At 57.3% G+C, this 12,645-nt stretch overlaps 1 protein-coding gene across 4 annotated transcripts; it reads left to right on the forward strand.

Moving 5' to 3' along the window:
- The first annotated feature begins 542 nt into the window (after window positions 1-542).
- Rhpn1 (rhophilin Rho GTPase binding protein 1) lies at window positions 543-11,556 on the forward strand. 4 transcript variants are annotated; one of them, XM_052748037.1, is made up of 15 exons: window positions 543-824; window positions 4,564-4,679; window positions 5,779-5,907; window positions 6,026-6,101; window positions 6,823-6,900; window positions 7,265-7,389; window positions 7,477-7,643; window positions 7,835-8,028; window positions 8,448-8,604; window positions 8,683-8,793; window positions 9,327-9,521; window positions 10,100-10,176; window positions 10,329-10,475; window positions 10,562-10,723; window positions 11,169-11,556. In XM_052748037.1, the coding sequence occupies exons 1-15, from the start codon at window positions 771-773 to the stop codon at window positions 11,340-11,342; spliced, it is 1,962 nt and encodes a 653-aa protein (XP_052603997.1). In that variant the 5' UTR covers window positions 543-770; the 3' UTR covers window positions 11,343-11,556. The 4 variants fall into 4 exon arrangements, with proteins under 4 accessions (XP_052603997.1, XP_052603995.1, XP_052603996.1 ...); XM_052748035.1 differs by having other exon boundaries at window positions 545-829; XM_052748036.1 differs by having other exon boundaries at window positions 546-829; window positions 8,686-8,793.
- The last annotated feature ends 1,089 nt before the right edge of the window (window positions 11,557-12,645 follow it).

Genomic DNA, 12,645 nt, shown 5'->3' on the forward strand with positions numbered 1-12,645 from the left:
AATCTGAGAAGAGAGAGCTTCATTCAGGGCAAGCCCTGTAAGGAGCTCGGGTTCTGGAAAAAGTCCAATTCTCAAAACAGGAGGTCCAGGAGGTAAGCAGGTTCTGTAACTACAAGCAGGTCGATGAGGATGCATGCTCTGGAAGCAAATGCATAACCAGGTCCGGGAGGCGAGGGTTCTGGGGGCGGTTCTGGAAGCAAGGGGACGGTAGCAGCGCTCTGCTCCGCAGTGCGGGGAAGAAAGCAGGCATTGTTCAGGAATCAGCACAAGCACTTGTCTCTAACAAACCGTTTAAAAACCCCATTGTAAACATTTTTGGAACAGTCCTGGAGGGTCCCGTTGCCGGGGTGACGAGATAAAGTCCCGAAGTCCCAGCAGGGACCGCGGCCGCGCCCCGTCGCCGCCCCCAGCTCTGCAAGTCTTTCGCCTAACTTTCCCGCACGCCCAGCAGCCAGCGTGGCGCATGCGTACCGTGTTCGGCGAGCGGCCCTGGTTGCTAAGGGTTACCAGATCCCTTCCCAGGAGCCCTCCTCTCTCTCACTCTGGTTAGCAGTCCTTGCTGTCGATCGGAGCAGTTGTCACCTCTGATTGGACGGAGTCAAGTTTTGCTGGCGGGGCCCGCGCCCTGCAGCGCCGGTCAGTCGGACCCTCCAGGACCGGACAGTTCGGGCAGCGCGGCTGGTCTTCCCAGGAGCGTGAGGGACCTGCTGCTCGCGACCTCTCAGGGTCAGCGTCCAGGCGGGCGGCGATGATCCTCGAGGAGAGGCCAGATGACCCGGGCGCCGGTGTGGACAGCGCCCGGCTGCAGGACGACAGCAGCATCCGTAAGGTGGGGGCTGAGAAGGGGTGTGGGTTCCCAGCCTTCTGCCCCGCGCTGTGTGGCGCGGCCTTTGCGGCCTTTCCTTCCTGGGACCTGCTTCCTTGAAAGCCAGATGGGGAAACTGAGCCCCCAACGAGAGGCCGGAGCCTGTATTCCTGCCCGGTGGGAATCCCAGTGGCGCAGCCAAGGCTTGGATAGTTTCTTTGAAGCTAGGAGGTCCCCTTGGTTCTCAGAACCAAGAAATTGGTTCTGATCGGTGCTAGCCCCCACTCTCTCACCTCCACCACCAAGCAGGTGTTTTTTTCTGACACCTGGGTAGCCTCCTTTCCTAGCAGTGCCCTCTGCATACACGGCTGTGGAAGCGGGTGTCCATTAGATGTTAGCTTGTAGCAGCAGACGGCAGACCTTCTGGACTTTATGTCCTTTGGACACTTTCCAGCACATACACCTCCTCCAAAATCCCTGACTCTGGGGATGAGGGTGCCTGGGCTTCCAGGAATCCCGGGGTAAATAGAGGTAGAATGGAGACCTGTTCATCCTTTGCCTAGTGGGTATTAGGTTGACCTCAGTCTGTGGCCTCAGTCTGGGTATTTCCTAGGGGACAGTGTTGGGGTTTCTTAGTGTTTGTGCAGGTTCTGGGGTACTCTGCTCATCTCTCGGGGGTGAGCTGCTAAGCAGAGGCTCCTGTCACTATTCCCAGGTGTCTGCCGGGGGCACTTTGCCCTCCTTCCTGGTGTCAGACTGCATGCTGCTGCTGGCTCGTTCTATCCAGCTTTTGTGTGTGTGTGGCTCAGGTCTCCTAGAGGAGGGGGCGGGGAGGGAGGGCACCCAGACTTGGACCGATCTCTCAAGGGCTCCCTCCTACCTGGCATGCCTCCTGCCACAGTGACTAGCTGGCATTAGAGAGAGGGGGTGGATAGGGGAGAAGAAGAGGGAGGGAGAGAGGGAGGGAGGGAGACAGAGGCAGCTTGCACTATGAACTCCTCGATCTCTTCTTCACAGGGTGGCCACGCCTTGCAGGTGTCCTTTGGAGGAAGTACATGTTGCATTGGGCTGCCACCCTGTCAAGAGTATGGGACTCCCCCAAAGAGCTAACTCAATAGGGGGAGCCTGGGAAGACTCGGGGCTACTCTGTTCCTTCTTTCTATTCCCAGGCCTGTCTGGGGATAACTGTCCCCTCCCTTCTGCTGATCCTGGGGGACAGCCCAGTTCAGGCCACTGGGTGGGAGGTCTTGTTCCTCTGATCCCATCCGTTTCCTCTATGGACATGGCCAAGTCCTGTTCTGGTGGGGTCACTGCTATTGGGGTGTCAAAGGTGATGGTAAGCTCTCCCAGAGTTAGGCAGGTATTGCTATCATGGAGGTCATCTATGGTTAGATGGCTTTTGTTTCCAGAGGGTGGGGAGACTGCATCAGGAGAGAGATGGCGCTTAGCATCTGTGCCCTCCCTGCTGGGCGCTTCCCTCGGCCCAGTGTGGAAAACTGGGTGTGGGCCATCAGCTTCCAGAATCCATCCAGCCCTATAGATTTGTCTCTGGCTTGCTTATCTTGCCCTCTGCCAACACTGGTTAGTAGACTGGTTTGGCCTCCTTGCGGGAACCAAGGTTAAGAAGGCCAAGAACAGGCCCCAGGGCCTGGGTTTAGTGCCTAGAGAGCCCAGAGAGGCTGCCTGCTGCAACTCCCCACGAGGTCGGGGAGGGGAGTGGAGCCTAGGCCATCACTGAGCTGAGGCCTTCTACCCAGCATGTTTCCAGTCCTAGCTGCTCACCAGAACCTAGAACTCTGGAGTCTTGTAATAGGCTCTTGGGAAGAAGACATTTGTCGTTTTCTTAGTGGTTTGAAGAGAGGAGACTACTGGGGCCTCAGTGTCCTTCCTGCACGGATAGGGATGGGCCCTGAGAAGGAGGCGGTACAGTATGGGTCTAGCCCGGTTACCTGCTCTGCTCCTATGCTGTCCTGTACCGGCTTCCCAGAGAGTGAGTTCCCTATCCGTGGTCACTCAAGGATGACTTAATGGCTTCCTTCTTTCAGAGTGAGCCCAAGTGCCACTTCTGTGGGCGCTCATCAGCGACACGAGCCTCTCTTGCAAAGCTGGCTCTGTAGGAAGGCTGGGGCTCCAGTCAAGGCGATGGCCTCCAGGAGCTCCATCCATGCCGACGTGTAAACCTTGCTTAAAGCCATACAGGGTGCCAAAACCGCTCTTGCATGAGAGTAAGCCATGCTTTGAATGCATGGCCAGTATCGGCACTGCCAGGGTTTACACACACACACACACACACACACACACACACACACACACACACACACTCTGTGTCATTCGGACTAGAGCCTTTGAGTGTCTGTGACCTCCTCCCCCATCTGTTAGAGGGCCAGTGACCACTAGTGAGGATGTTTCCCAGGGCAGGAGCCTTCTGCAGAATCTGCACCACCAAGTCTTAGGCTGGTGGGTTAACCCAGACAGGGTGAGAACCCTGCATGACTTGGAGGACTTCAGGCTGTGTACAGCACCACTGATCCCCACTCCTTGACAGTCCCTGGGAGGAAGCCGCTAGGTCATGGCTGCCGAGCCTGTGGCTGGAAAGAGAGGATGTCACAGATAACTCAAGCCTCCTCTCACATTACCCAGGAGGAGCTTTCATCCCCCTGGGGCTGGCAGAGGGACAGTGGAACCCAATGCCTAGTGTGTATATCACAGACCAGGCACCCACTGCCTGAGCAGCCCAGGCTCGTGGCCCATAACTGTCTAGTGACCATGTTCTTAGTGCCTGTGATTACACTACTTCAAAAACCCTGTGGGCAGAGCCCAGGCCAGGCCCTTTTAAAAGGAACTCGTCCTGGGCTTTGGTAGTAGCTCTTTGGAAAGGTAGCCAGACCTCCAAGACAGATTGTACCACTTGTATAGATGAGCTGGTGAGTCCCCAGAGCATATGAAGCTGGTTCTAGCAGGGGCGATCAGAAAGGGCTTCCTGATGGAGATTTACAACATATTTTAATTTTTTTTTAAAAAAATTTATTTATTATGCATACAGTGTTCTGCCTGCATCCCTGCAGGCCAAAAGAGGGCACCAGATTTCATTACAGATGGTTATAAACCATCATGTGGTTGCTGGGAATTGAACTCAGGACCTCTGGAAGAACAGCCAGTGCTCTTAACCTCTGAGCCATCTCTCCAGCCCCACATATTTTAATTTTTAAGAGATTTTATTTTTAATTATGTGTGTACCTGTCTGTGTGAGGTTATTTGCATATGAATGCAGGTATCCTCAGAGGCCAGAGGTGTTGGATCCTGCCCCCCAGAGGTAGAATTACGGACAGTTGTGAGCCACCTGATGTGGGTGCTAGGAACCAAACTTGGGTTCTCTACAAGAGCAGTATGGGCACTCAGCCAATGAGGCATCTCCTCCTAGAGCTATGTCCAGAGCTCCACCACACCATATTTTAAACTGTGGGGCCGTGGAGTATTCAGTATTAGGAGTGTGGGTTGTATGGGAAAGCCTCTTGATGTATGGGGCCAATTGGATGGCTGGGATGAGGCTGAGTCTATGGCATCTGTGAAGCATTGTGGGGAAGCATCTCACCCATGTTCCCAGGCAGGCCTGCCCAGCCCCTCCCTGTGACACCAGCTCAGGATCTGGCCCACAGTGACCACTTCCTTTCCCAAGGACAGGCTGAGGTCTCCTGAGGTTGGCAGCGGCTATGCTGGTGGGGACTCTGTGGGCATAACCACCACCATCCTCCCCACAGGGCTGTGACTCCTTGAATGAGAACCAGCCCAGCCAGCTGCAGAGCCACAGGGCTCGGCTCCACCAGCAGATCAGCAAGGAGCTGCGGATGCGGACGGGTGCGGAAAACCTCTACAGGTGAGCACCTGGCCCTGCCTGGCCCTGGACCAGGTAGTGATCCTGCCATCAGTCAGAAGAGGGACAGATGGGCAGATGGCCACGACTACATAGTTCACCATTCAGCCTAGACCCTCACAGACAAACCAGGCCCATTCCCACCTCTGGGCCTCCCCCTATGTGCCTGGCCAGAGGACCACAAGCCCCTTTAAGAGGCCCAGCAGTATCTAACGAGCCTCGGAGACTGCTCAGAAGAAGCTGTGTGTGGTAGGTGGCCGAGCACTCCAGGGTTGGGGACCTTGCAAATGATCTTCTGACTCGGCTTCCTCCAAGCACAGGAACCACTCTGTGTACTCTGCAGGAGAGCCCCAGGCTCATACCCCCTCAATATCCTCCTCTTCCCTGTCCTCAGAGACCCCCTGATCCCTGTGTTGGGGCCCAATACAGACACAAGAGGGCTGGCTGTGCCCATAGTCTAGGGAACTTGTGTTGGAATCACAATGGCTTTGGAGGGTGAGCTGTAAGAGGAGGCATCATAGAAGAGGAAGGGGGGATAGGGGGATGGCTCAGTGGTTAAGAGCACTGATTGCTCTTCCAGTAGGACCCGGGTTCAATTCCCAGCAGCCACAAGGCAGCTCACAACCATCTGTAACTCCAGTTCCAGGGGACCTGACATCCTCACACAGACATCAATGCAGGCAAAACACCAATGCACATAAAATAGAAATAAATAATTTTTTTAAGAGTCACATTTTTTTTATTATATGTACAGTGTTCTGCCTGCATGTGTCCCTGCAGTGCCAGAAGATGGCACCAGATCTCATTATAGATGGTTGTGAGCCACCATGTGGTTGCTGGGAATTGAACTCAGGACCTCTGGAAGAGCAGTCAGTGCTCTTAACCACTGAGCCATCTCTCCAGCCCATAATAAATTCTTTAAAAAAGAAGAAGAGAGCACCTCCGTGTTGCCACCCTGACTCCAGCAGTGGGGACTAGCCCTGCAGCACTCACTCCTTTGGATGGGCTCTGAAGCTAGGGCGAAGCAGGAGAGCCGCTCTGGGTCTGGGTCACTGGATCTGCCTCAGGCATGGGTCTCCTCACCTCCCCTGGCCTCTCCCAGAGCCACCAGCAACACCTGGGTCCGAGAGACGGTCGCCTTGGAGCTGAGCTATGTCAACTCCAATCTGCAATTGCTGAAAGAGGAACTGGCAGAGCTGAGCAGCAGCGTGGATGTGGACCAGCCGGAGGGGTGTGAGACGCCATGCACATACGTGTGGAGGGGGCGCCTGGGTGGGGGGAGCCTCAGGATGGGACTCCAGGCCGCGATGGGTAATAAATAGGTCTACAGCTCATGTTTCTGGTTCCAGTGAACATGTTACCATTCCCATGATCCCCCTGGGCCTGAAGGAAACCAAGGAGTTGGACTGGGCCACACCCCTGAAGGTAAGTGCTGGCCTGTGAACTTTGAGGGACACGGCCCTGAAGTGGGCTGAGCGGGGGGTTAGATGCTTCCTGATCGAGTTATCCCATTGAACAGATGAGGAAGCAGAGGCACAGGGGGAGGAAGGGCTGCCACCCAAGGAACTGCCCTCCTGCTGTCTGATTCTTCTGATCCCAGCCTGGGCTAAGGGTTAGATGAAAGTTTGGATTGGGGTCCTGCCGCCAGAGTAGCTATGAAGGGGCCTCATCCTTCTGGGGACCCTAGTATGACCATCAGGGACCAGAATCCCCTGTAGAGGGTCCCCTGGCTCAAGGATGTCACCCATCTGGTACCTGTTTTTGAGAACAACTGACTCCCGAGTGACCTGGAGAGGGTTCAGACCTAGTCCATGCCCCTTAGTGCTAGTCCGTGTCCCTTCTTCCAGGGCCTGTAGGGCCCCATGGGAAAATGACATGACCTTATGACTCACTGTCTGAGTCTCCAAGGTTACAGATGAAAGAAAATGTGAAAGTGGCACCACGAGAACCCTGGCCCACTTGTCTTTGGAACCCAGAGCTTGGGGACCAGAACGTCAGCATCCACCACTGTCCCAGCCCCTGGGTCCTCAGCCCTTCTCCTTGGCCCCAAGTTCACAGTCAGCCTGCTCTCCCCTGGTCCATCCATTCCCCAGAGCAGGCCGCCAGGCATGGAGTGCCCCAAGGGCCATACCTGTTCTTCCATCAGGAGCTGATCTCGGAGCACTTTGGAGAGGACGGTGCCTCCTATGAGACAGAGATCCAGGAACTAGAGGACCTACGGCAGGTGGGCGGGCTGCTACCCCCCCCCCCCCCCTTATTGCTCCAGAGGCCGAAGAGGGAGCCAAGTCATAGAAGGATGGATCTCAGTATAGAGGTTCACATGGAGTCCCCACATGCTGGGAGGAAACCTGGGAGACAGGAATAGCTAGTGTTCATGAAAGGACCTGGACTAACAGGTGACTCTGTTCTGGCTATGCTCTGTTGGTCTGGGCCGTGATACTGCCTGTGCCCTCCTCAGGGCCCTACTTGGCCTCTTGTGCCAGGCTGCCCTCAAATTCCCTGGGGGGTTAAGTGTTCCAGGGAGTTTTGAGGGTGGCATCGTGAGCGGTGGATCTTGGGACTGGGCCCAGCTGGATTCTCCCTTGCAGGCCACGAGGACTCCCAGCAGGGATGAGGTGGGCCTGGATCTGCTGGCAGCCTACTACAGTCAGCTCTGTTTCCTGGATGCACGTTTCTTCAGCCCTGCCAGGAGCCCAAGGCTTCTCTTCCACTGGTAGGGGCTAGCAACAGAGGCGGAGGCCCCGGGCTGGGAGGCCGGTTGTTATGGGAACCGTACCCACCCTGACACACCACGCCACAGGTACGACTCGCTCACGGGGGTCCCAGCACAGCAGCGGGCTCTGGCCTTCGAGAAGGGCAGTGTACTGTTTAACATTGGGGCACTCCACACGCAGATCGGAGCGCGGCAGGACTGCTCCTGCACCGAGGGCACCAGCCATGCCACTGAGGCTTTCCAGAGGGCTGCTGGTGAGGGCTGTAGACCGCAGTAGGAGGGGTATTGTGCCCATCTCTCCGGGGCAGGAAATAGGGTTGGTGGACATGGCCTCCCTGTGTAAGAGAGACTTAGCACATAAGTCCTCCAGTGGGAAGTTCCAAAAGGTAGTTCTGGTGGGCATGGGGACTCCCCCTGCCCGTGTGAGCACTCTGTCCATCCTCAGGGGCCTTCAGACTCCTGAGGGAGAACTTCTCCCACGCACCGAGCCCAGACATGAGCGCCGCATCTCTCTCCATGCTGGAGCAGCTCATGGTGGCGCAGGCACAGGAGTGCATCTTCAGGGGCCTTTTGCTGACAGCCTCAGACACACCTGACACCTGCCCAGCTCAGCTGCAGCTGGCCCAGGAAGCTGCCCAGGTAAGGCCAAGGAGCCCTGCCCAGGAGCCTCGACAAGCTGGCCGAGCTGTGGCCACTCAAGAGTGGAGAGCAGGGCTCCGTGGGACAGGAGCAGAGTGGGTTTGGAGCCAAGTCAGGCAAGAATGGGCAGCCACAGACAAGGCACCCGCAATCTAGGGCTCCATGTCATTCGCTAAGGCCAGTGACTGCCCTGGTTCTTGAGGTCCTGAGAACAGGAACCAAAGCCCTGGATGCCCAGGTCTGGCTCAGCTTGGAATCTAGGGAGAGGCTGCCAGAATGTGGGGCAGAGTAGGTGGAGCCTTGGGTGAATAGGCAGGAAACTTAGGCTGTCTTCTAGGGGTTAACTGGCCTTGTCCCTTGAGCTCTGTGGGCCTGGAGAAAGGCAGAGGCTCCATTTGCACCCGCATGCCTGTTGGCAGGTGGCAGCTGAGTATGGGCTTGTGCACCGGGCCATGGCCCAGCCACCTGTCCGAGACTACCTGCCCGCCTCCTGGACCAACCTGGCACACGTCAAGGCTGAGCACTTCTGCGCCCTGGCCCACTACCACGCAGCCATGGCCCTCTGCGAAGGCTCCTGTGAGTGTGCCGCCCCACACGCCTGTGTGCGCCCACAGAGGCCCCCTGCTCAGGCTCATGGCCTCTCTGACCCCCCAGCAGCAGACAAGGACCAACTCTCAAGGCCGGAGCATGTCTTCCAGCTCTCAACTACCTGTGAGCCCCAAGGTCCCACGCTGCCACAGCACCCCGAAGAGCGCAGGAAGCTTGGTGAGGCATCACAGACAGGGCAGGGCCCTGGGTCAAATGTGGCAGGGTGCCCCCATAGTCGCTCGGCGACTGACATCCCTGGGTTGGTGGAAACTGCTGAGAGCAGAGCTCTTGGGAGTGCTGGGCAGGTGGGTACATGGGTGGGGACAGCTCTTCCCTTGCTGTACTGTTTGGCTTGGCAGAACTTTCCTAATCTGGTCAACACTGTCTGACGCTGTGGCCCGTTCCCCTTCCTGATACATACTGAGACAGAGGGTCTGGGACCCAGCCTAGAAGGACCAGTTGGCAGGGCACCCGTGCATTCATGTGTGGGGTGTGCGTGCGTGCGTGCGTGAGTGCGTGTGTGCGTGTGTGTGTGTGTGTGTGTGTGTGTGTGTGTGTGTGTGCGCGTGCGTGCGTGCATGCATGCGTGCCCAGACTGAAAGGGCCAGTTGATAGGGCATGCATGCATGCATATATGGTGTGTGTGTGTGTGTGTGTGTGTGTGTGTGTGTGTGTGTGTGTGTGTGAGACGGTGCTATGCCTGTGCACAGCCAAGGCCCACCTGAAGCGTGCCATCCTGGGCCAGGAGGAGGCGCTGCGACTTCACACTCTGTGCCGGGTCCTGCGGACGGTGGACCTGCTGCAGGTCGTGGTGACTCAGGCACTGAGGCGCTCGCTGGCCAAGTACTCAGAGCTCGAGCGTGAGGATGACTTCTTCGAGGCTGTCGAGGCCCCCGACATCCTGCGTGAGCAGCCGGGGGTGGGCAGGTGGGGGTGGGGCTTTGGGATGAGTGTGTCGGTCAAAAGGTGAGGCTGAGCCCCTGCAGCTGCCGCTGAGAGGCAGTCAGCAAGCCAGGTGTGGGAGCACATGCCTGTCATCCCAGCCCAGCACTAGGGAGGCTGAGTCAGGAGGACAGAGTTGAAGGACAGCCTGGGTTGCATAGGGAACCCTTCTTTGGGTGGGTGGGGAGGCAGGCTGGGCTGAGGAGTGGAGCCCTGGGAGGATATCAGGCCAGCATCCCCCGCCAGTGCCTCCCCGACTTGATTCTCGAAAGGCAAGAGGGGACAGAGGCGCGGTGACAGCTGGGGCTTCCAGCTGGATTCCTAGAAGCCTCTACATCTATCATATATTCAGGGAACTAGTATAGCCCTGGCTGTCGGTAGGAACAGCTAGGTTTTGAGGACCCAGGAGAGTCCCACGTGCAGTCGAGGGCCACACACTCCTCTCTGAACTGAGCCAAGCCCCACTGGTGGAGCTCTGGTTCTGGGAGGGCCAAGAGTCTGGGGTTCGGTCCCAATTGTCTTTTCCCTCCTGCCCTGTCAGCCAAGACCCACCAAGCCCCAGAGGTGAGAGTGCCTAGCCTGTCCCAGATGAAGGTGACGGACTTCTTCCATCGGCTGGTGAGCAGGCCAGTTCCCCCTCCCTGTCCCTCTCCCCTTTGGCGTCTCACCTGTTTCTGCTCCAGGGTACATGGGCTAAGACGGAGGTGCCAGACAGGTCAGGGCTCACTGACTGGCACTCAGCCAGGCCTCTGCCACTTGCCTCCTTCCAGGGCCCCCTGTCCGTGTTCTCAACCAAGAATCGGTGGAGGTTGGTAGGGCCGGTGCACATGACTCCGGGAGAGGGCGGCTTTGGTTTCACACTGCGGGGAGACTCGCCCGTCCTCATTGCTGCTGTTGCTCCTGGGGGTCAGGCCGAGGTAAAGGTCCTCTAGCCTCCCGATGTTGAGATCCTATACTATCAAAGTGTACTTGCCACCACCTCACCGACCCACGTTCTCCGCAGTCCGCTGGCCTGAAGGAGGGTGACTATATCGTGTCCGTGAACGGGCGGCCTTGCAAGCGGTGGAAACACGTGGAGGTGGTGGCGCAGCTGAGGGGCGTGGGCGAGGAAGGCGTGAGCCTGCAGGTCGTGTCCATGCTGCCCAGCCCTGAGCCACGTAGCACGGTGAACCCTTGGCCTGGGAGAAGATCCCCAAACCCCCAGCCCGCCCCCCCCCCAGCCCTGGTCTTCCTCTTGGGTGTTCAAGAGGCCTCAGAGAGAAGGTGGGCAGGTGGCTTTCAGTGGAGGTGGCTTCCTGGGCAATGTCCACGGGTGATGGTGCCTCTATAGTGTGGTTACTGTCCTGCTCCAAATGAAGCCCCCAGCCCACATCAGTGGGATTTTGTCCCCAGACTAGAGGCTTCTAAACCAATCTATTCCAGAGGTCACATCCATTCAGCAAGGCCATTCCAGGTTCAGATGGCTAGCAGCCTCCTACGGTCACTCCAGATGCCCCCAACATGTCCCTAACGCACCCATCACTCCTAAAGGGCTCTAACCTCTAACCAGGGTGGCCACAGATAGGGCAGGCAGTGATGGCTGACCACGTCTCTCTCTGTCCTGGCTGTAGGGACCGCGACGACCAGCCCTGCTGTGGAGCCAGAGGGAGTGTGGTTTTGAGACACCAATGCCTGCACGGGCCCGCCCCTGGCCCATCCTTGGCTGGAGCCGTAAGACCAAACAAAGCAAGACTGGGAGCCACCCTGACCCCTGCACCAACAGGAACTGTGTCACCTGTCCCTGAGCTGGACACTCTGTACCCCTGTGTACCCAGGGTGGCAGTGGAGGCCATCTTCCTATGTACATCTCCAGCTGTGACCAGCTCCAGCTAGCCAGGTGTACCTAGTGCATTCTGTCCTCTGCTCTGGGGCGCCCTCAGGCTGCCCCCACCTTGCTTAGAGCTAGAGATGTCTATTAAAAATGCCAGTCAGATGAGATAAGTCTGAGCCCAGTGCTGAGACCGTGGCCACTTTATCCACACCAGGGATATGTCCCAGTCCACTCCAGACACAGTGCTCATACAGCTACCCCTCTGTGGAGGGCAGCAGGGATGGCGCTGTACTCCTGAAGCAGGCCTCTTGGCCCCTGCCATGCCCTATGGCCTCTTCTGCTGCATGGCTCTATCCTCAAGTCCAGCGGCTCCGGGCACGTACCCTCAGGGCCCTACCCTGAATAGCAAGGTTCTGCCTGATGTGTAGTGGCCCTTCTGGTCACCTCACACTGACCTCCCCTTCCCTGCTGGTCAGTCTCTGTCTGTGTAAGGTCCCAGCGAAAGCATTTCATCTGCAGCCCCCTTATAGTGCCCCAGCTTTCAGAGTCCCACCTTCTGCCCGGGAAACACGTCTTCTGGCCACCCTGCTGCCCAATTCCACCTGCTCTCGTGCAGGCCCTGGCAAGTCCCTTAGAAGGGTGGGCTCAGGACCTGGACTCCAAAGGGACAGGATGGGAACGCCGTGTGGGAAGCAGTCCTAAACTATGTATGGTGAAGCCATGAAGATGCTCTCCCTCAAAGGCCCTGGAAGGTTCAGGATGGAAACAGAAAGGCTGCCTGTATCTTAGTGGTAGAGCACTGCCCAGCGTGCGTGAAGTCCTGGGTTCAATCCCCAGAACTAGAAAAGACAAGGCAAAAAAATAAATAAATAAACAGATGGGGAACTTGTTCCCTGGGACCACCAGGGGGCAGCTGTTGCCCACTCATGCCGCCCTAGAAGGCTGCAGCATTTCCAACCCCCATGAATCTGAGGAAAGCCCAGGAAGGAGAGGCAGCCGGCTCCGTAGTCAGCAACCCACAGCCTTTCATCATCCAACCTTTCCTGTGGGGCTCCCAGGTGAGAGTACCCGATCCTATGCTCCAGGTCTGGCTACATAGTCCAGGGTTCTGCTGCACATCACCCCCTGCAGACATCAGCATCAAGGTCCAGCGCAGGCGAAGGTAGGGCGTAAGCATTGTGAGTCTGGAAGACCCAAGTACAACTTCCTTCTGAAGTAGCAGAGGCTCCCGGGGGATCCAGCTGTGCCTCTCCTCATTCACCTGCCCTCTTGGGACA

The sequence above is a fragment of the Peromyscus californicus genome, unplaced genomic scaffold (assembly GCF_007827085.1).
Source record: "Peromyscus californicus insignis strain IS unplaced genomic scaffold, ASM782708v3 Scaffold_20__1_contigs__length_68692818, whole genome shotgun sequence".
NCBI classification, from domain to species: Eukaryota; Metazoa; Chordata; class Mammalia; order Rodentia; family Cricetidae; genus Peromyscus; species Peromyscus californicus.